Raw genomic sequence first — 22,694 nt, forward strand, 5'->3', positions numbered from 1 at the left:
AAATTAATATATATTGATAATTTTGATTTTTTGATCAAACACAAATTTATCAAAACTTTCATGCTTACGAACAAATAAATATATAATCACAATTGAATTTTATTATTTTATTTTTTTCTCTTTTTTAATCTTCTTATTAGATTTTGATCTTTGGATAACTAAAAAAAATTAATATAACCAAAGATATATACTTACAAGAACTTGTCAAGGTGTTAGTTATGAACTTATGATCTTATTTTCTTCCCTTTTTGCCTAACACATAAATATTGGCAAGGTTTGGGTATTTTTGTATGGTTTTAGAAAAAAAATCTTGATACATTGATAATCAACTTTTCGAAATCTAGCCCTCACCCTACCAAAAAAAAAAAAAAACGAAATCTAACGGCAAGGAATTCGAAGTAAAATCCAACGGTCGAAATATAATAAAACCAAAACAGGAGGGGCTATAAATAATTGTACAGCCCTAATTAGAATAACATCCCATTACTCATTCTCTCGAGACCATTCTACTAAAGTAAAACGTGTAAAGAGAGAGAGACTCACTTTCAAATAAATAATTTAACTTATTTAAATAGTGTCTTTTCGTGAGGTGGTGAACGTGGCAATATTAGATTGGTTTTTTTTTCCCGGATAACGATATAGATTTGTTGGCCGGAGAAAAATGGGGAGGACGACGTGGTTCGACGACGAAGGGATGAAGAAAGGAGAGTGGACGGCGGAGGAAGACCAGAAGCTCGTCGCTTACATCAACGAGCATGGCATCTGTGATTGGCGTTCCCTCCCCAAAAGAGCTGGTATAATATAAACATGTCATTTATAGTTTGTGTTCATGGTAAAATTGTGTCTTCTTCTTCGCTTTTTCATTATATATCTTTTTGGAACAAGGGATTTAATCGTAGAAGTCTAGATAAATTCTAGTTGCTCATATTTATTGCATATATATGTAGCAAAATACTTCGATATTTATATTTATATTCATAAACATATTGAGAAGTGCATTTATATTTAAGGATATATGTATGTATTTATATTCATAATCATAGAGAAGTGCATGCATCTATATGTTTTGTTTTTGCAAACCAGTGTTACAACATATTTTCTTCTTCTCTGTTTTCTTAAATAAACTACTTTTTGGAACAAGGAGTTTATAGAAAGTCTAGATAAATTCTAATTGCTGCCTATGAAAGCAAGTTACTGCATGTATATATAGCAACAAAGTTGGGTTAAGAACATGTATAAATCAATTAGCCTTTAGAAAAAAAGACATGGGTACTTAATTATAGAATGTTTAACATTGTTTTTGGTTCGTATATATGTCTTTGAAATATTTTAAAATGGTTAGAAAATATTGCAGATACTTTGTTTGTACTTTTTTCCCTATTTTTTGCTGAAAGTTCTCATTTGTATTATTAGGGACTATGATGAGTTAAGTCATAACTCATAAGTGGGTATATTACACACCGAAATTATCGGGATTGGAAATTTGCTACATATGTAAAGATTCTCATCTACATGCTGAAGTGAATAGTAGAATCCATGTTCTTTGGATTCAAAACACTGATGACTTTTTTTCCTTTAATGATTTTAACCAAAATAAGAATGAAAATTAAAAAGTACGTACACATACACCCATATTTTATAATGGTTTTTAGTCCATGATTGAATATAAATTTTTTAGATGATTATTTTATTCGTCCCCGAATCTATTTAGTAGAAACTCATACCAATTCTATCCATATGATACTATAAAAAATGATTGCTATCTATTAACGGTGCCCAAGACCGACAGGTGTTCCCTGGGCTTTGTCCATATACATACTTAGTGGTTGGAAAAAAATCATTTTTTCAAAAGACCCAATCTCGAAATGTTAATTAAAGCTTTACATTTTCCTTGCTTTCCAGTTCTCCACTGTTGCTAAAAAGTTTAATTCTTGGCAGCTACTTTTGTTTGCCACTACGTACGAAAGCACAATAAAACTCTTTTTCTTTTTACCATAAAAATTGCCATTTCGAATTATTTATCATGGAAAACAGGTTTGCAGAGATGTGGAAAGAGCTGCAGATTAAGGTGGCTTAACTATCTAAGGCCTGGGATTAGAAGAGGCAAATTCACTCCTCAGGAAGAAGAAGATATCATCCAACTTCATGCTGTTCTTGGAAACAGGTTAGTTTTAAAATTTTTTACATCAAAACGGGAATATCAAAAAGTTTAATTATCTATCAAGTTATATGCACAATACTAAATATATGTAACATTATATACTTTGGTAGAATCCATATATATACACTTTAGTAATGATTAACCACTAGCTCTAACGTTAATTTATATTGAAACTGAGAGCATGTGTAGTGGGAGGTTCTAATACAATGATTAACAAGTGTTTTCAAGAATTAATACAAAAAATGAAAATAATAAAAAACTAAGATAGAGATATGAGCATGAGTTCTCACATGAGAACTTTTGAGAACTTTTTGAGAGACTTATGTCACACATGGCAACTTGTAATTGGTTATAAATAAAATTTATTACTTAAAATTTAATTATACAATTAAATTAATTAATGTATACTATAATAATATATTTTAAGAGACTTCGAGAGAACCTCCCACTGTACATGCTCTGATATTTCCACGAATTTCGGAGATTAATTAATTTAACTTTTATTTGGGATCTTCCGTTTTTTTTTTCAAAGATATCTTATTATTTTTTTTTTTTTGATAAAGGGCATTCTAAATCTTGTTGTTGGTACTCTTGAAAAATTGCAGGTGGGCAACCATAGCGAAGCAGATGCAGAATCGGACAGACAATGATATCAAGAACCATTGGAACTCTTGTCTCAAGAAAAGACTTTCGAGAAAGGGAATCGACCCGATGACCCACGAGCCCATCATCAAACACCTCACTATCAAGACCACTAACGCAGATTGTAGTAGCTCTTCCACCACGACGTCCCCATCGCTGGAAAGCCCTCATTCCTCCGGCTCGGCTCGTCTCCTCAACAAGCTCGCCGCAGGTATCTCATCTAGACAACACAGTCTCGATCGGATCAAGTACATCTTCTCGAAGCCAATAATCGAAAGCAATGATCAAGTAAAAGAGGAAGAAGAAGAAAAAGAAGAAGGAGAAGAAAAAGAAGAAGGAGAAGAAAAAGATTCAATGATGGATCAGAAGATTGACGGTAGTGAAGGAGATGATATTCAGATATGGGACGTGGAGGAAGTTAGGCGTTTAATGGAGATTGGTGCAATGGAGTACGAGATGACTTCGTACGACGCTGTCATGTACGACAGTACTCACATACTTGATCATCTCTTCTGACTCAATGTAGTGTGAGTGCATGGATGTGTTGTTAACATATGCTAATTTAGCTATGCTTTAATTAATGTTGCAAAAATGAATATTAACGTGGACCAGCTCAGTTATATCAAGTGTCTAGATCGGGTATACGGAACAAGATTTCCTCCCTTCAACTCAGATCTCCGCAAACATATATATGCCGATGGCCTTCCGATATGGTTCGACTGGCAAGCTTAACTTAATTCATAAACTCTGTTTCTTTTTCTAAAACTTTTGAAAGAATGATGCATTCATTGTAAAAATAGTTTTTTGTATGAATAAAATTTTACATTCATTCAAAAATAAAAATATTAACGTGTACCCGGCCACTTTGACTTAGAGAAAATAGTTCCCTAAACATAAAGAGCAAGTCGTGTAGCATATTTTATCCAGAAAAAAAGAGTGAGAGAGAGTGTTTAACATATAAAATAGGTTTTTCAGTTAGGACATACAATTGTAAAAATAAATTTAAACGAAATCCTGGGAAAGATTTTAATTTAATTTGATTAAATATTTGATGTAAAAATAAGTCTATAATATTTTTAAAGAGATGGAAAACTATATAATATATCTGTAATGTAAGGTCACGCTTGCAGAAGATATATAAACATTTAAATGCTTATGGAATATTTAAATATTTATTATATATTGAAACAAATGTTTGTTAATAAGTGGCATAAATATATATATTGCTGCAGTAAGAGTACTGTAGTAAAAGATTTGATCTTGCCAAAAAGAGATATGAGCCCAAAAAAAAAAAAAAAACGAGGTAAACGGAAAAAAATGTAAAAATGTAAGCGGGCCGAGTGGAGCAACTGCTATATTCATAAATTATTTTAGTAATCAGTATAAAACACATCATTTATAGTTTTACTAATATCATTTATGTATATTATTTTATTTCACAAATAAAAAATAAATTATATGGATTTATGTATGTATTATAAGTATTTCATTATAATCTAATACATTTAAATTTATTGAAACATAGTAATAATACTGATAAATATATTTTCAGGTATAATTCAAAATATTAGCATAATATAATTAGAAACATACATAAAACATATTTATAAATAATTTTAATTTATGTAGAATATTTTATTTAAAATTAACGTTTTTATAATATAAATATTTTATCTGCACCGTCTGATCCGCTTTCACCATTCAACACATATTTTAAAGCATTCGAACCGCTTGATCCGCATTTGTACCGCTAGATCTGCTTGATCCGCTTTTGTTCTGCTTTGTACGCCTGATCCGCTTGATCCGCTCCGCCCGATACGCTTTCTCCATTCGGAGCCGATATATTGCTGCAGTAAGTCATTGCAAATAAGTCAGAATGATAGGCAATAAGCCTATTGCTTACAGTCTTAGGGCCTGAATGGAGACTCGGTTCAAAAGCGGTTTATAGGCGGAGCGGACGTAACGCAAATATTTTGCCATTCACACATATGAGAGAAAGCAAGCAACTTTCCAAAAAATAATAATAAACAATTAACTTGGAACGCCGTTTTATGAAGAAAATATGTGATCTGCTTTGTACAGTAAAAACTCTTGTTATTTGCTGTGGTTGTGATGTGTTCATACTTCTTAGCATTTTTAAATATTTTTTAATATCATAGTTTTTGAACTAATTCATAATATTTATATTGAATAATTTATATTCAATTCAAATCTACTTATTTTATAGTTATACAAATATATTTATAACCATAAGTGTATATATATATATAATATTTGTAAATCAAATTTTCTAAATTAAATATCTTTATTGATTTCAAAATAAATATATAATGACAAATTAGATAATTGTTTAGAAGAAAACTTATCTGTTATACTTGTTAGAATTTTGTTTTAGTATTTTGTATCTAAAACACTAAGATATGTTAATAATACCAAAATCATGTAAATATTTTACAATGAATTGAAAAAATAAATATTCAAAAATGCAAAATAATATTGTACTTTTTAATTTAATATAATTATTATTATGTGTATAATATTCTGTAAATTAGCTTATTTTAATTTAATATTAATTTGTATAACTTTTTAAAATATTTTATCTAACAATTAATATTTTTTGTTATGTAAATATTTAAACCGCACGACTTGAACCGCTTTCACCATTCAAACATTTTTTCGACTGCCAGATCTGCTTGATCCACACTTTTTCCGCCAGATACGCTTGATCCGCATTTGTTCCAATCGATCCGCTTGGTACGCTTGATCCGCTCCGTCCGGTACACTTGGTACGCTTGATCCGCTCCGCCAAGTACGCATTTGTTACTGACTTATTTGCAATGACTATTTGTAAAAAATGGCTATTTCTGTTTTTTTTCGAACATGAATATTTGACAAAAATATGATATTACCACAAATCACTATATTATATTTTACGAATTTGGTTAAAATAATAATAATAAAAAATCAAGTAAGTAGCTTTCTCTGTTTTCTCTCTAAAATTTGTGAGAAAAAGAGAAAGTCGAAAAATCTTTTTGCCTTCCGAATTTTTTTTCGGCTTCTATCTGCCGATTAGTCGGGATTATCTTCTGGCGGCTACCAACTTTTATTGGTGTTGGTAAGCTTTCGTCTAGCCTAAAGGCCATAACCAATGAAATAACTTGGTTTTGGTCATGGATATTTTCACATGTCATGCTCGTGCCTGTGTTTAGCTTGGACTCTTAAAGCCCACTTTAGCCGAAACTTGATGTTGCAAAACTTGGGTATTTAGCTAGAACCGAATTTCTAAAATGAATTTGAATCCAAGCCGAATTGAGGTTAACTATAAATTAATTGGTACAATTTTGTTCTACAATCAAAACCGTAACTATGTTTAATCCAACCATAACTATGTTTAAGCCACGCATATAATTATTAACATTGATTCAAGTCATGAAATTTAGTTTTTGATGGGTATAACACAAACTTTTGGTACCAATCATTGACTTTCAATTTTATGTTTGTTCATTTTATATGTTCATCTCAATTGTTTTTCCTTTTTGATGTCCAATTTATTGTCATTTTTGTGTTTCCTTTTTCGTAAAAAAAAATAGTAGATGACAAAAACAAATTACTCACTATATCCCATTTTATAAGATGTTTTGTGTAAAATCACAAAGATTAAAGAATAATTAAATAAATGGTCATAACATATTAAATAAACATAAATTATACATAGAAATCTGCGAAAATTTTATAAATTGAAACAAAGAAAAAATGCTAAAACATCCTATAATTTGGGACATGGGAGTACCAAACACAAAAAATTGAAGGTCCACTAAAACAAAATTGACCCCTCTACTTTTCTTCATGTTTAGGATAAAATGTTTTTTATATTTAAAAAAATTAGAGAACTGATATATTTGGTAAATAACAAAATTGACACTTTGATTCAGAAAATTGAATTGTCTACATTTCTGACCCATCATGCTGCTCCACATGTGACATCTCTTATCAACTAGTCAATGAAATCAAGGTGATGATGAAAAAAAGTAAGAAATTAAGCCATTAAGGTCTCTATAGGCTCACAACAACATCGACTCTATCATCCTGTTTTCCAAAAAAATATTCCTTTCGTCAATGATTCAGTGTGAACCATATATAAAAATATATATATGTATATATTCAGGCATAAACTTTAAATTTTGCCCAACGACATAATTTATAGTTTTATATGTAATTATGTAAACATATGTTTCCAATTCAAAACTAGCTAATTGATGATTTGTAAGAAAATGCATGTTATTAATATAACTTTCGATTTTTAACATGTATCCTTGAGTTCTAGACAGAATTACCATTTGTATCGTTATATTCGTCATAGTTTATTGTGCTATACTACTACGTGATTCTTGTAATTCGATTATTTTTTATAATATTTCTGATATTGTGTGAATATGCATGCAATTCTAGTTCGAAATCAATTAATAATAAGTAGATTAACTATTATAATATGTTTCTTATGTTTCACAAAGATTAATATGTTAATACGAATACACAATTTGTACAAAACCTCGATAAATCCAAATCATCCATAAAATCTACATTTAACTATTTTTTACTTTTAACTTAATTAATTTATAAAAAAAAAAGCTTAATGAAACTGTAGATTTATTTTATCAAAAATAAGTTCTATAAAAATCGCGCATACTGAATGTTCGTATGCAAATAATGAGAGTACCAGACACACATGTTTAAGCACATTTTCCGTGGTTATATACTACTTATATACGATCTCATTATCTCGACCACACCAAAAGGTCCAAAACATTCCATTTGAGAAAATTAAATTTCTAGTGGCGTTTTATCTTCACGCGTCCATGTATATTGCTTCTCTCCATATTAACATAATAAAAATAATTAAAAACAAATAAATGAAATCATCGTAGATTTATTATTATACGCAGCAAAGGAAAGGGACATACACTTAATTTTCCGAAAAATGGGACAAATCATATTCTTTCAAGAATTTGGTTTTTATGGAAGAAGTAATATAAGCACGTGTGAAGAGACAAGAGATTAGTTACTACATGGGCCATATATAGAGAAACTATGAAAACGATTTTCTTAACCAAACAACAGAAAATCATTTATTTTCGTAGAACTAAAATTTTTAAATAAAAATGCAGAATTTACCATTTTTTGTATAATTAGTTGAAATATCTTTTCCTTGACTTTATACTTTTTTATATATTAGACAGAAGCAAAGAGGAAGAAAACTAGTATTTGACATGTCAAAGCTGGAAATGATGTGAAAAAAAAATTCAGTACATGAACTATTAAGAATTATAACTCTTTAACTTATACATCTCTGGCCAAACCTTAACTACATAACTCTCGGCAATTAAGTGCCAATTCAACACATGAAGTTAAATAGTTAATTACTCTTGGCATATACGACTCATTTCAGTAATTTTTGTAACTGTTTTACATTAAAATTGTTTTTTTGAAAAAATCTTAAATAACATGAGGGGGTTCAAATCTAGTAATTAACCAAAAAAAAAAGGAAATAATTATATAAACCAAAAACAACATTTCTTTTCTTTCTTTTTAGTCAAATAAAGAAGAGAGGCTATTTATACACTAGCCTCTTACTCTCACTCATTCAAGAGGACCATTTATAAATAAATAAGCCAAAGCTTGTGTGAATCTGAAAGCGCTCAATCTTTTCATATAAACTATTTACTATCCTTAAAAAATTTCCCATCTCGTCTCCTATCTTAAGGCTAACACGTGTGGTGAGAGATTTTATGGGGAGACCGACGTGGTTCGACGCCGACGGGACGAAGAGAGGAGAATGGACGGAGGAGGAAGACCAGAAACTCGTCGCTTATATCGACGAATACGGCATCGGTGACTGGCGTTTCCTCCCTGGCAGAGCTGGTATGTATCTAAGCTCCAGATTTAACTAAACGAAGGATGCATGTGTTCCAAGTTCCATGTGCTGTTTTTCACATCTATATATACTAACAAATATACTACTGTATATACATATATTAAAAAGTCATATGATCCTCAAACTTTTGAGTCACATAAATTTCGAAAAGTTAAAATCTTCCCAATTTTTGTTTCCATTTTTTTCTTTGTCAATAATTAAGTACATAAATTATACCGTCCTTTGTTTACTACCCTTGTGTTTGCCACTATTTATACAGTCCAACAAAAGCACAAAATTTACATTTATGGTGATAATTTACTGCTACTTTTTCACATTTTTAATCTTACATTTATGGTGATCAAAAAGGTTTGCGGAGATGTGGAAAGAGCTGCATATTAAGGTGGTTTAATTATCTAAGGCCTGGGATTAAGAAAGGCAAATTCACTCCTCAAGAAGAACAAGCTATCATCAATTTACATTCTGTTCTCGGGAACAGGTTAATTACTCAATTAAGAAATACCTCTTTGTCAGAATCCATATGTATGTCAGTACACGATTAGATTAGTAGTGAGGAAACTGCTTATATTCTTCTTCTTTTTTTCTGGAAAAGGGTTTTCGGAAACTGCTTATGTTAGTCAAACTGGCACCATATATTTGTAAGAAATAAATGTAAAAGACAATTTTATTACTTATGAATTCATTTTCATACTGCTAAAAGAGATATTATGAAAGGAAATACAAATGATGTATTAGTGAAACTGAAAATAATACTTTTAAAAACTTTAATTTGTGGTAGGTTGCTATATATATCCTGTATATAAAGTTTTAAGTAATAAAATCTAAATTCTATAAATTGAATAAAAATTGATTGATACATTAGATTTTTTTGGGTCGGAATTGATACAATTAATTATTCTGCGACTTTTATGTTAATGGTAATTTGTACTAAATTTTTTGCTGTTTATTGAAAATTGCAGGTGGGCAGCCATAGCGCAGCAGATGCCCAATCGATCAGACAATGACATCAAGAACCATTGGAACTCTTGTCTCAAGAAAAGACTCGAGAGAAACGGAGTTGACCCAATGACCCACCAGCCTATCATCAATAACCTCGCCGTCAAAACTCCGTCGTTTAACACAGAATGCAGCAGCTCTTCTTCCGCGACGGCGAGTCCATATTCTTCCTCCTTCTCCTCGCCCTCCGGCTCAGCCCATCTCCTTAACAAGATCGCCACTGGTATCTCATCTAGACAACACTGTGTGGACAACGTGATCAAGAACATCTTCTCGGATCCGAGAATCACAAGCATCCATGGTCAAGACGACCTGGAAGTAGAAGAGTTGAAGAAGGATGATGAGAAGATTCTAGCTAATGATTATCAAGAAGATGATTTTCTGATGTGGGACGACGAGAAAATTAGGCGTTTCATGGAGGAGATTGGTGTTATGGACTTGGAAACGATGTCGTACGATGGAGTCTATAGACTATAAATACTATCATTTGGAGTTTTAATGAACATATTTCCTTTGATTAATCAATATAGTGTACTGTGTTAGATCGTCGAGCATTCACATGTACCACTAGGACCTAGAGAATGATTTCTTTATAGCCAAGTGGCCCAAGTCTTATACTAACATATAAATGGTTGCAGAGGATCGGAATATGATAGGAAAGTTCATAAATTAAATTTGGTGATCGTGAAGAAAATCATCTGTTGTCTGTTGACAATAAAAGTATGCAATTCTTTCTTATGCTTTTTCTATTTTTAATACATATATACATTAATGGTGGCTTTTAAAGGGCTCTAAGCTAAAATTTCTTGAAATAAAAAGCCCAAATTTAAATCAAAATTGATGAGATATTTACGCCTTATACTTTTTCACTGTCTTTATGTTGGCACACATTATACTTTCTTCAAGTTTCTTTTGTGTGTTATGACTAATATACCCTTCAACCAAACCAACTCTTATGTCTTTCAATTTTAGTTATATTTATTCTTCTTTTTTTCTTCTTTCCTCATCACTACTCCGTCTCTCTCTTTCTTTTTTTCTCCAATTCTCTTTTTTTTTTTTTTTTCTCATTCTCTTTTCAATCACTTAAATTATTTAGTATCACATATATTGTATATTTTTCTTTCTACAATAAATTATGATTTCATTTTTACTATATTTTAAGATCTATTTTACTATATTTTAGGTGAATAATTATATTTTAGTTACTTAACATAGCATATATTGTATATTTTTTTATATAATAAATTAAGATTTAATTTTTTCTATATTTTTAGATCCATTGTTGCTATATTTTAAGTAAATAATTATATTACATATTATCTATTTCCGATTGAACATTTGTTTATTACTAAATGGATATTAAAAGGTACTTGAACAAACATACTATACCAATATTTATAACTACTGATCATCCAAACATATCCGCTAAACTCTGACCACATGGATGAATAAAGATAAAGTTTTTCGGTGGACTATACATCCGCCAATTTCGGTGGATAGTTCTGGATTTTGAAATTAGGGTAAGAAGAAGAAGAACAAGGTGAGAGATGGTGAAAGCAAAGCTTGAAAAAAGAGAAGAACATGACAAGTAAGGTATCCATCAAAGATTGTATATATGGATGATGGCAAGTATGTTGACTATCTTGGTGTTATTAACTTTCGTAAGTACTACGATGAACAAGTGCTTATGGTAAAATGGACAAGTGTTTATGGCCGAATCCAAGTGGATGATCTGAAAGTGTTTAGAGAACCTTAAATCCATTATGGTGTTGCTGGTTGTGATGGTGTCCCAAGCATGCAACAAGTCTTGATGATTTTCAATTAGCCGACAATACATAAGGTCTTCACCAAGCACATACAGTTACCCAAAACTTTTATTTGTGTTTTTTCAAGCTGGTGGTTATTTAAGTCATCCATTTGTTCGAATCCAGTAGGCTAGTACATGGATAGTATGAACATGTCGAAGCGAACAATTGTTCACAATGTCATGGATGGTATTATTAATAAACATAATTTGGCTGACACGTTCGTATGCAAATCCATGGTATGCAAAGCCACACACTCTGTTTCAATTAGGGTTGTGTTTGAAACGAGACTTTGGTTAGAGATGAGAGAATCTAAATCTTATGAGAAGTTACAAAAGTCTCATAACAAAAAGTTATTATGAGACTTACTATTACAAAAATATATCTAACTATCGATCATCCAAGCATATCCGCTAAACTCTGACCACATGGATTAATAAGGATAAGGTTTCTTGGTGGACTATACATGTGCCAATTTTTTATGTCCCATTTTAGTGTTTGAATGAGTATTTTCCTGCTCTCATGGTCAACTCCACATGGATAGATTATTTAAATCGTTAAAAGTGTTTAGTGTTTAAGGTTTAGGTCTAGGGTTTAGGGTTCATGGATTAAGGGTTTATGGATTACGATATACCGTTAAGTGTTACAGGTTTAGGGGTTAGGGTTTAGAGTTATACATTTAAAGAAGTTACAAAAGTCTCATAATAGAAAGTTACCATAACTGCCAATGGTCACGTCCACATAGGTACATCTGACACAGATAAGCTACACATTGACATCCTAAAACATGTCCTTTTAGTATTAAGGTTTAGGATTTATGTTAAAATATATTTTTTATACATTTAAACGAACTAACATATCGGTTTGGGTTTATAAGATAGGGATTAGGGTTTGTTGTTATACATTTAAACAAAGTTACATATCGGTTTGGATTTTTAAGGTAGTTAGGATTTAGAGTTATACATTTAAACGAAGTTATATATTGGTTTGGGTTTACAAAGTAGGGGTTATGATTTAGTGTTATTCATTAAAACGAATTTACATATCGGTTTGAGTTTAGCGGATATGCTTGGATGATTGGTAGTTAAAAATGTTGGTGTAGTATGTTTGTTCAAGTATCTCTGGATGTAAAGTTAATAACGAACAAATGTTCAATCACAAGTGGATAATATATAACATAGTTATTCATCTAAAATATAGCAAAATAGATCTTAAAATATAGGAAAAATTGAATCTTAATTTGTTGTTTAAAATAAAACGATAATATATATAATATTAAGTAATTAATGTGATAATTAAAAAAAAAAGAATGAGAAAAAAAATAAGAAAAGAAGAGAGAGAGTGGGAGAAAGAGATGTGGCGAAGGAAGAAGAAAAAAACAAAGAAAAGTGTTTGTATGGCTTGGTATTGTAAAGCAGGGGCATAATTGTATTGATTGAATTTCAACAGTAAAGAAAAGATGAAAATCTTAGAATGTGTCTCTTTTGTTATCAAACTCCAGAAAAGTATGCCATTGTGTAACTCTCCCCAAAATTGATATTAAACCCAAGAAACGTTTCTTGTTTTAGAGTTTTTTGGGTTGATAAGAGACTCTGACGTGTCACCGCGTCATTGGTTTGAAAAGTGAGAAAACAATTTTTTTTTGTTTCTTTCGCGATTCATTTTGCCCAACTCTCTCTTTCTCTCTCTCACTTTGTTTTCGCGATTCACAATGCACGTAAGAACGACCAAATCCAAATTCGATCAAATAAATCAAGAATAAACACAAATCAATTATGAATTAAACGAAAAAATCAAAGTTATATAATCAAGAATAAACACAAATCAATCGAGGGAAACACTCGTCTTCCTCATCAGAAACAGACATGTTGTTCAGTCGGTGAAGATCAAAACTCCGGCAACGATGGTTTTGTTTATGCGGCCAAGGAAGAGGGATTAGAGAGAGAGACAAGAGGGTTGGCGATTGGAATCGGTGGCGTGAGATTGGAGACGACCTCGAGCTGAATAATTTTGACAATGGGCCGAATAACATAAATGATCTATATATTAATAATTAAGCCCATAACTTTAACCCTCCTCCTTATCGTTAAAGTTAACGTCATTAATCCAAATTAGCAGATTTCTAAACGTGATTAAAAAAACTTTTAATTTTAAGAAACCCACTTAAGGATTTTACCACTGGACACAAAAAATTTTAAGGATTCATCACAAACTCTTAATTTTAAAATTATCATAATTTATGATTAAAAAATGTTTAAGAGTCCTTTTAAGGATTCCACCATTGGGCTTCTCTAAGAGCAGAAACTATTAGGAAAATAAGCATAAAAAGAGAAGAAGACAAAACTATTGTGATAATTGCAGTACTTTTTTTTTTCCTTTTTTTTTTTTTTTTGGTCCACGCTGCTTTGGATTTTATCATGCAACGTTATGTATTCAATGTACGAAGTTGATGTTTTTGTTTTTTCAAATTATTTTGATAATATCCTTTTGTATTATTTGTTATGAACTGTATATATAACATTGTTTGTAATAGTGATTTGTGAAACAAAACGAAGGGAATACAAAAATAAATACTAAGTATAAGTAATGTAGGATTGCTGGTAGAACCATATGCATTAATTACTAATTCGTCGAGTTACATTATTGGCTTGATGAGACACATAAAAAAAAAAACAAAAACAAAAAAATCCTAAGAAATTATGCTTTAATTATAAGTTTCATATTCAAAAGACGAATATCGATAAGCTTCCGATGTTCAAGCATGTAGCAGTAGCACATATATTACCCACACATATTATAGCTTTTCTTAATTATCGATATTTGAGAAAGAAAACAGAAGGAAAACGTTTCAAATCGAATGTAACGATCCATACACATTCTAGCTTTTTTTATCGATATTTGACAAAGAAAACAAAAAAAACGTTTCAATTTCATATTAACAATACTTTACATAATAATTCTCTTCTTTTATTTGCTGTAAAATTTTTTTTTTTGGAAACTACTAAAATACTAGCACGACGGCTTATAGAAGTCAACGCATATATTAAATATGGTGCAAGAAAAAATACGGTATAAATCGAGAAATATCGACATTGCTGTGAGTTTTGTGACATAGAGTATTCGTAGCCAAGTAGAATTTTAAAACAATATCGTTAAGACAATAAGACCAACTGAATGAAGATGGTGTATTTTCCAACTAAATAGCCGACGTTTTCATTGTATTTGGAGGAATTTCATAGCGAAAAGGAAGAATTCTCATCTTTCTTTTTATCTTTAATTTTTCGTAATGCTAATGTAGAAACGGGTATTCTTGCACGAAAAATTTGTACAAAATTGCTTTATATCACCTATGTAAACAACATTTCTCAGAAATTATTATTCTGAACAATTAATCAATTTCGGATGACAAAAAAAAAAAAAAACCAATAAGACCAACATTTAAGACGGCATCGTTATGGACACATGGAAAACGCGCTTCGTTATCGATTTGCGTTACACATTTAGTCACGTGATAGTTATGCGCCCTCACTTCATTATTATTCTTCCCCTTTCAACATTTCATTACTATTGTTCTTTTTTTTCTTCAACGCTGCATTATTATTCTAAGGATTTTTTCAAGATTGATTACTACTATTAATAAATGGATTAAAGTATCAACAATAAAGAAAGTTGCTGAATCATAATATCTCTCAACTTGGTTTAGGTACATCCAATACTAAACTAACACAATCCACATTAATTAACAAGATTCAATCAACAATATCTGCTTCACCAAAGTTTCGTTATCTATCTTTCTACTTATGTGATCCACTGTTTAGATCAACTGTCGCATTTCATATCTATTATATCTCATCTGTTGTAAACTCAAAACAATGTTTCACTTTGGGGGAGAAGAGAAAAGATGAATAAAGTATTTGATTTAAGGCAAAAAAAAAAAAGAAGTTGTATTCCTCCCACCTGGCCACCTCCGTTTCCATCTAGAAGATGTTTATCTATAACAATTAAATATTTTTATTTTTGGCCATAATTAGTTAAAAATTCAGCTAATGATAAAAAGACATTTACATAGTACAAATAGTCATAAACATCAAATTAAATTAGATTTTGCACAGAAAAACGAAAAATCTTTAAAAACACATATAAAATAGAACAATGTATATTATAGATTCTTCTAATGAAAGATGAAGTTACGTTATACACACATACATTAGTTATAGAAGGAAATCTAAATTTTCAAATTAAAATTACTATAGAAATGTATATATAATACAGAATAAATTGTGTAGATGGTCTAAACAATTAGGATTACTCAAAAAAGTGAATCACTTTGTAGTTCGTACCTCACATCAAAACAATTAATTGTTCGCACCGTTATGTTTTTTTAAACGAGTCTACTAAACTTTTTTTTTGTCAACCATTTGTGGGCGAATTGGAGTCGAACTCCTATGCTCAAGGATATACATAAGTGACATTATATTGCCACTAATTACATAAGTGATATACTCTCTCACGCCTTACTAGAGTATGTTTTATGTTTTATGTTCCAGTGATCGAACTACATTCGAAGAAAAGTACTCAAATCCTCCCTGAGATATTTGAGTTTGGTTTCCTGCAACTAGATATTTTTCTCTCATACAAGGGTCATTTGCTGCCCGTACACATGTGTATAATGAGTTGCTTTTAAATTTTAAGTATTAGATATATTGAGTTTTTTTTTTTGATCAAACTGAAATTGAATTAGAAAGATGAAATGTTACACTCCAATAAAGGAGGGAGAGTTAGCTGCAAGAAGGGCAGCCTTTGCGATAGAATCCGCTACAACATTGTCCAAACGAGGGACGAAATTGAAAGTGGTTGAAGAAAAAGATTCAATCAAACAAGTGATATCATGCAGGATAGCTTTGAGTTCCTTAGAGCTTGCTTTTGATTTGAGGGAGGAGATGAGGATTGAGAATCCCAGAACATCTCCAAGTGCTTGGTGTTGTCCAGAACCGGGTCCATGTTCAAGGAAAACAGAGCACTCCTTAGTGCCAGAGTCTATGCCATAAGTGCCTTGAGTCCGAGGACCTAGTCGGGGCGTTGCCTAAGGGGTCATAGCGGATCCATCCCAGACCAAACACCCGCGTAGTTGCACTCCAGGCTGCACCCACTTAGAGTTTTGTTTATCTATTAGCATTGTTAAGCTTTCTTTTTTAAAAATTTGATTTTCTATAAAATCTGTTTTCTCAAACACAAACATGTTGAACTAAAATGGATTATACAATATATAATCACGTAGTTAGAGTCGTAGAAACATAATATTTGCACTTCAACACTTACCAATAAACAATTGAAATCTAAGGATCCCAATGGTTACATCACAATTAGCTATGCGAAACAATAAGATCAGACGATTAAGCCAGAACGGACTAAAACAAGTCGAACGGAACAACAATTGACCTGTGATCATTGAGTGACCGAAACATATTGCATTTTTCAATATTGAAACATATAGTTTACACACATATACACCAATCCATGGTGGTCTTATTATCATTTCGGTTATAGAAACACGAGAATGGGTTCAAGTTCTTCAGTTATATAATCCAAACTTATGTGATCTTATTCTTCTTCTGCTTCTTTGCCCTATATTCCTTGATGTCACTTTCTACCTTGGCATTCACACGCGCTTGAAAACCGGGATATGGTTCATACCCGAAAACTGACTGAAGAACCTGTATTCATTCACACAATTCTACATTAACTTTTCAAGTTTTCTGGTTACGGTTTCCACAGCAGTAGTAAGAAGGTAGCAGGAGATAACAAACAAAACATATAACATAAAATCAACATCTTTTACCTCGAGCAACACGAAGAAAGGAGCCATGAGAAAAGCTTGGAGTAAATTGTCTAATAGCGCAGGTGCTCGTTTCTGTGAGTAGACAAGAATCAATAACATCTGTTTTAGGCCTCTTGAATACGGATGACAAGACGCAAAGGAGAATCAAAACAATGATTTCTAAAAGCCAAATGAACTTACCTCGAACACTCCATGGCCAACGAACTGCCCGGTCCAACATAACAGCTGAGATGCTAACCCAACCTGAGAAGAGACCGTTAAATTGTTACAGTATCTCTACATAACGGAGGGATTTCAACTAAGGGATTCGACAAGTATTTACTGTTTCCCCCTTTTCTCTTGAATAGATATAACAAACTAATCAAATGATTCAGACCACAGAAGATACATAGATTCTAATTATCTGAGACCATCACAACTGTTTGTTGTAAAGAACAACACATATGTCTAATTATCTGAGACCATCAAATCCTCTTCACTAAGAAGTCAAGAACACTACGAACATGACAAGTCTTAAGACCAAGGAATCAGAATCGTGCAAAAGTGGACAAATGCTGCAATAACTAATCATGAATGTTCAAAGCCAGAGACAGGATATTAGTACTGATGTCTCAACGTTAATAGCTAATGAAGGGACCCAGAGACAGAGATGAGGACTAATGATATAAATAAATCTATTTCTTCTTCCCTGAACCATAACCAATGATATAAAGGGGCTTTCAAGTCAAAGCATAGAAAACAATGAACAATAAATGCATGAACCACACTCACTTCATATAAATATACACAGAGACTAACACATGGATGCACATACTCTCTCATAAACATGCTCCTTGGCAATTATTTCCTCCAAAAAGATGATTTTTTTTTCTTTCAAAAACCCTAAATTAAGATTGGAGAAAAAAAAAACTGACCTTAAAGGCAAGAGAAGATCCTAATCGAGCAGCGAGAAAACTGGAACCAACCCAGCAAGAGAAACACATGAGAGCAGCTACAAATCCAGATTTCTTATCCAAACCAATGTAGAACAGAGCATAAATCAAGGTGAATATAAACCCAACGTTAAATCGCAGAACGCCGTCGAGGGTCAACGATTGAGAAAACCCTAATTGAGAAGGATCGAAAATTGGGGTCGATGAGTGGAGGAGAAGTAAAGCTGAGAAGACGATTGGCCAAACGAAGATGATGTGGATTAGAATGTTGATCGGATTGCTGTGATAAGCACCGTAGAAGGCGAAGTGTTTCTCGAGATCGAACAATCCCATCATGCGACTCATGGTGAATGAATTTTGAGGAAGAGGAAAGAGATAAGAGAGAGATGTTTTTTGAGGAGAAGATTGGTGGAAATTGGAATATAGTCACCAAACAGGGGAGATTAAAGACAGACACGGGAAGAAGACGAAAGTGGAAAGTTTGATTACCAATTTCCTGAAACGATGCTAACATGCGCTAGTTTTAAGCTAACATGCGCTAGTTTTAAGCTAACCTGCGCATTCAAGAATTCAAGCGATAGAAGTTGACTTTGCCGGAGATTTCTTTCCAACTTTGACTAATTAGTTGCTAAGAAGAGTAGACGTGTTATTGTGATTGCTAACATGCGCGAATAGAGAGTTGAATTAGATGGAATATATCATTTCAAAATTTTGCGATAGCTGCTAATATGCGCTATTCAAACGAATAATTAATGTACATTATTTGGGAAGAAGACGTAAGCGGAAAGTTTGAATTGACCGATCTTAGCAACTTTGGTGATGGTTACTAACTTGCACGTTTAGAAGAGTGAACGTGTTTACTGACTGCTAACCTGCACGAATCAAAAGTTTGTTGAGACGAGTAATTGAGTAAAAATAGGAAAGTTTGTTGTTGAATTTGCTGCAAATAACTTACCACTCTTAAAGGCAAATTGTTGTTATTTGCTGCTAGCTTGCGTTCTTTTAGAAGAGCTAATATGTGTTCTGTCATTGCTAAATTGCGCTTTTAAAACTAAAAAGAGTTTATGTGATTGCTAACATACGCATTGATGCTGTTGTTTTTTTTTTTTGTTTATCACAAGAGTGAAGAGTGGACGATACCAATTCCCTTATCCACACATTTTCTGCCTCAAAAAATCTAATCTTAAAAGTTAAAATAAATGAATAATAGAAAAAATATTGTAACAGTCTTTTCTCTCCTCCAGTGCCACCATCAAGAAGTAACAATGGCTGAAGCTTTCACAAGTTTCACATTCACAAATCTTCATATCCCTTCTTCCTCCAGTCACTCGGTACATATTATTCCATATTCTTACAAATTATTTCATTAGAAAAATAAATATACTTAAGAATTGTGTCTTGTGTTGTAGCCTAAGCAGATTTCAGGACCAAAACATGGATATTCGCTATCTGTAAGTAATTTTCTCTAACTAAGACTAAAATTAGAAAATTCTCCTTATTCTTGTGAATTTACGTTTTAGAATTTGAAAATTAGATGAAAGTTAATGAGAAGAGGGAAAAGAATTTGATGAGAGGAAGCTTATGTGTAAGAAAGGCATTGCCACATGATTTGCCATTAATGGCAGTGATGGTTCAACAAATAGAAGGAATGCGTGATATCATTACAGAGAAACACGTGTGGCATCTAAGTGATAAAGCTATCAAGAATGTCTGTAAGTAAAAAATTTGGGGTTTCTTGAGAGATTTTATAAATAATCTTTTTTCTTCTTTTTTTTTTGGCCAAATAAAGAATCTTTTTTTTCTTTGACTTGTTTTTTGATTGTTTGATATTGATCTTGATCTGGCAGATATGTTCTACATCATGTTCACTTGTTGGGGATGTTTGTACTTCGGTTCCGCAAAAGTATGTAAATAACTCAAATTGAATCTTTTGATCCATTTGCTGCATTGGGATCCTAATACTTTGTGATATATATTGGATAAATATAGGATCCATTCTATGACTCGGAGGAGTACCGTGGAGATGGAGGGGATGGAACTGGATATTGGGTCTATGAAACTGTAAGTATCTCTCTATCTTAATTTTGAAGAAAAAAAAAACACTTAGATATACATACAAATGATACCTAGGGAAACTGCAATGGAAAAACCCACCGTTGTCTTAGTAGTTAGTAGGCCATGCGGACCGGTTTGACCCTTACATATGTCTCTATAGCCAGCATACGATAAACCTCCCTAAACAAAGCAACATAGGTGGCTTTAGGTTAACGTTCCCGTTGGTATATTTGCTTTAAATGAACCCACAACCTTGGTCATCTAAAAAGAAATTACAATCTTTATGTTTGCATATTTGCATTTGCAGTTGCATTTACGTTTACTATATTTTTAGAAAATGATTCTACAAGCTTTTATCAACTTTACAAGTGTATATATGTTTGAATTTTACTGAAGTATTTATGAATATTGTTACTTTTTTCAATGAGAATTTTAATACAAAGCTTAACAGATCTGGTATATGGTAGGTAACAAACTAATTAACAATGCAACATTGATCCTACGGATAGATCAATCATGCTTAGTAAGGAGGTTGGGCCGGGTTGGGCTTGGTCGGGCCATAGACCTTTGGTTTATCACAGATTCACAATGTAGTAATGTACAACTATCATAAGATTGGGTAGTTTTGTTATTGTGTTTTGGCTTATATGATGCAGCAAGAAGACATAGAAGAGAAAGCAAGAGCAGAGCTATGGCGTGAAGAACTTATTGAAGAAATTGAACAGAAAGTTGGTGGCTTAAGAGAGCTTGAAGAAGCTGTTACTAAGTAGAAAACTAACTTGTAAATCATAAATCTAATTCACATACACATATATTTTGTCTTATATGAGTCATACAACATTATATATATATATATATATATTATATGTTATGTGTTTCTTTGTTGTGTTCTGGATCATTGAACGATCATGTTAGGAGCAATTGTCTCCATCAGATTTTTTTTTTGTTTCGAGTATTTTAAAATGTTGACGAAATCTGATTTTTTTAAAAATATAAATAATTATGTTTGGTAAACAATCTTAATTTGCTTTTCTTCGGTCCCAAGTTGGGTCAGAGTGATTATTTAATATAAATAATTTACTAATTGGTCGTATACACCGGAAAGTGATTCTTAGGCCTGCGACTTTGAGCCGAACGGTTAATTCGGATTCGGTTCTTCGGTTTTTCGGTTTATTCGGAATTTGAAACCTATTCCGAATTGAACCGACTAATAATTCGGTTCGGTTCGGTTCGGAAACGGTTTAGTCGGTTTTTGTAATTCGGTTTAGTCGGTTTTCTACCAAAAAGAAGAAAATTAAAATTATTACAAATTCAGAGCATTCATCATGAATATACAACAACAACTCAATAACTTGACATAAATGAAATACAATAGATACATAAGATCTTCCAAAAAACAATTAACCTGAAAGGAATGACAAAAAACCAATGATCCATTACGCCTAAGTTACTATAGAGCATGGATGCATTTGGTAAGTTGTCATTGTTCTCCTGACGCCAAAAGAGAAAGAGTTTGTTGTTCAAAAATCAAAAATAGAGAGAGAAAGAGACAAGCCTTTAAACCTTGAAGATCATATGTGTTTGTCGTCACCTTGTCTGTTAGGCAGAAAAATAAGAAAAAAACAAAACTGACTTGTTAATGAAAGACTAAAGTAAAAGATCGAGTGTACCTCAATTTCCAACTCCAATTCAAGGGCCAACTGATGATTGGGCATGAGTCTGTGAACCTACACAAGGCAAATGAAATGCAATTGAGTCTATAGTAAAAACCAAAAAAACTTAAAGACAGAATGATTACCTAAAGACTCATGAAACTCCAATTCTTCAAACATTTGAACCAAGTTTGCTAACTTCTCCTCATGAATGGTATTTCTAAGCCATTGTTGAGTGCAAATCAATGATTCAACCATGTGTGGTGACAAGCAACTTCGGAAAGGGTCCAAAATACGACCACTGGTGCTGAATGCAGACTCTGAAGCCACAGAGGAGACCTGAATGGCAAGCACATCTCTTGCTAACTCTGATAAGATTGGGAATTTAGAACTGTTCTTCCTCCACCAGCTTAAGACATCATAATCCAATCCCAAACCATTTATAGTTCTTGGCACTTGTTTCTCAAGCAAGTAAATGTCAAGTTCACTACTAGCTTCTTCATTTGCAGTCTCTGCTACCATCTCAGAGTACAAAGAGTCCATCCTCTCATAACCATCATCATCTGCCAAATCAAACAAGGCACTTACATCGGCTGCTTCTCCTTGATCACTTCTTGTTGCACCACTATCACCTTGAGAAGAGGTGCTCAGCCTCACCACATACTCCTCATATAGCTTTT

At 32.2% G+C, this 22,694-nt stretch overlaps 4 protein-coding genes across 4 annotated transcripts; 3 read left to right on the plus strand and 1 right to left on the minus strand.

Moving 5' to 3' along the window:
• Nucleotides 1–215: 215 nt before the first annotated feature.
• On the plus strand, nucleotides 216–3,423 carry LOC9326357 (transcription factor MYB34). The gene is made up of 3 exons (XM_002890249.2): nucleotides 216–794; nucleotides 2,035–2,164; nucleotides 2,767–3,423. The coding sequence occupies exons 1-3, from the start codon at nucleotides 662–664 to the stop codon at nucleotides 3,317–3,319; spliced, it is 816 nt and encodes a 271-aa protein (XP_002890295.1). The 5' UTR covers nucleotides 216–661; the 3' UTR covers nucleotides 3,320–3,423.
• Nucleotides 3,424–8,429: 5,006 nt separating this feature from the next.
• On the plus strand, nucleotides 8,430–10,451 carry LOC9329073 (transcription factor MYB122). Its single transcript, XM_002890250.2, has 3 exons — nucleotides 8,430–8,722; nucleotides 9,084–9,213; nucleotides 9,695–10,451. The coding sequence occupies exons 1-3, from the start codon at nucleotides 8,590–8,592 to the stop codon at nucleotides 10,206–10,208; spliced, it is 777 nt and encodes a 258-aa protein (XP_002890296.1). The 5' UTR covers nucleotides 8,430–8,589; the 3' UTR covers nucleotides 10,209–10,451.
• A 6,385-nt stretch (nucleotides 10,452–16,836) lies between these two features.
• LOC9326360 (uncharacterized endoplasmic reticulum membrane protein YGL010W) lies at nucleotides 16,837–18,973 on the minus strand. The gene is made up of 4 exons (XM_002892965.2): nucleotides 18,290–18,973; nucleotides 17,556–17,618; nucleotides 17,376–17,447; nucleotides 16,837–17,250 (listed from the first exon to the last, which is right to left on the minus strand). Exons 1-4 carry the CDS (start codon nucleotides 18,650–18,652, stop codon nucleotides 17,128–17,130), a joined length of 621 nt encoding a protein of 206 aa, XP_002893011.1. The 5' UTR covers nucleotides 18,653–18,973; the 3' UTR covers nucleotides 16,837–17,127.
• Nucleotides 18,974–19,356: 383 nt separating this feature from the next.
• On the plus strand, nucleotides 19,357–21,299 carry LOC9329074 (photosynthetic NDH subunit of subcomplex B 4, chloroplastic). The gene is made up of 6 exons (XM_002890252.2): nucleotides 19,357–19,638; nucleotides 19,717–19,758; nucleotides 19,842–20,019; nucleotides 20,155–20,210; nucleotides 20,297–20,368; nucleotides 21,019–21,299. The coding sequence occupies exons 1-6, from the start codon at nucleotides 19,507–19,509 to the stop codon at nucleotides 21,130–21,132; spliced, it is 594 nt and encodes a 197-aa protein (XP_002890298.2). The 5' UTR covers nucleotides 19,357–19,506; the 3' UTR covers nucleotides 21,133–21,299.
• The last annotated feature ends 1,395 nt before the right edge of the window (nucleotides 21,300–22,694 follow it).

This window comes from Arabidopsis lyrata, assembly GCF_000004255.2.
Source record: "Arabidopsis lyrata subsp. lyrata unplaced genomic scaffold ARALYscaffold_1, whole genome shotgun sequence".
Classification (NCBI taxonomy): Eukaryota; Viridiplantae; Streptophyta; class Magnoliopsida; order Brassicales; family Brassicaceae; genus Arabidopsis; species Arabidopsis lyrata.

Coding starts and splice junctions, on each gene's coding strand:
- LOC9329073 (XM_002890250.2), top strand. CDS start 8,590: ATGGGGAGACCGACGTGGTTCGACGCCGACGGGACGAAGAGAGGAGAA. Junction 8,723..9,083: donor TTTCCTCCCTGGCAGAGCTG/GTATGTATCTAA, acceptor GTGATCAAAAAG/GTTTGCGGAGATGTGGAAAG. Junction 9,214..9,694: donor CATTCTGTTCTCGGGAACAG/GTTAATTACTCA, acceptor TGAAAATTGCAG/GTGGGCAGCCATAGCGCAGC.
- LOC9326357 (XM_002890249.2), top strand. CDS start 662: ATGGGGAGGACGACGTGGTTCGACGACGAAGGGATGAAGAAAGGAGAG. Junction 795..2,034: donor TTCCCTCCCCAAAAGAGCTG/GTATAATATAAA, acceptor CATGGAAAACAG/GTTTGCAGAGATGTGGAAAG. Junction 2,165..2,766: donor CATGCTGTTCTTGGAAACAG/GTTAGTTTTAAA, acceptor GAAAAATTGCAG/GTGGGCAACCATAGCGAAGC.
- LOC9329074 (XM_002890252.2), top strand. CDS start 19,507: ATGAATAATAGAAAAAATATTGTAACAGTCTTTTCTCTCCTCCAGTGC. Junction 19,639..19,716: donor CTTCTTCCTCCAGTCACTCG/GTACATATTATT, acceptor CTTGTGTTGTAG/CCTAAGCAGATTTCAGGACC. Junction 20,211..20,296: donor TGTACTTCGGTTCCGCAAAA/GTATGTAAATAA, acceptor GGATAAATATAG/GATCCATTCTATGACTCGGA.
- LOC9326360 (XM_002892965.2), bottom strand. CDS start 18,652: ATGAGTCGCATGATGGGATTGTTCGATCTCGAGAAACACTTCGCCTTC. Junction 17,448..17,555: donor TTGGCCATGGAGTGTTCGAG/GTAAGTTCATTT, acceptor GTCTACTCACAG/AAACGAGCACCTGCGCTATT. Junction 17,251..17,375: donor CTTTCTTCGTGTTGCTCGAG/GTAAAAGATGTT, acceptor GAATGAATACAG/GTTCTTCAGTCAGTTTTCGG.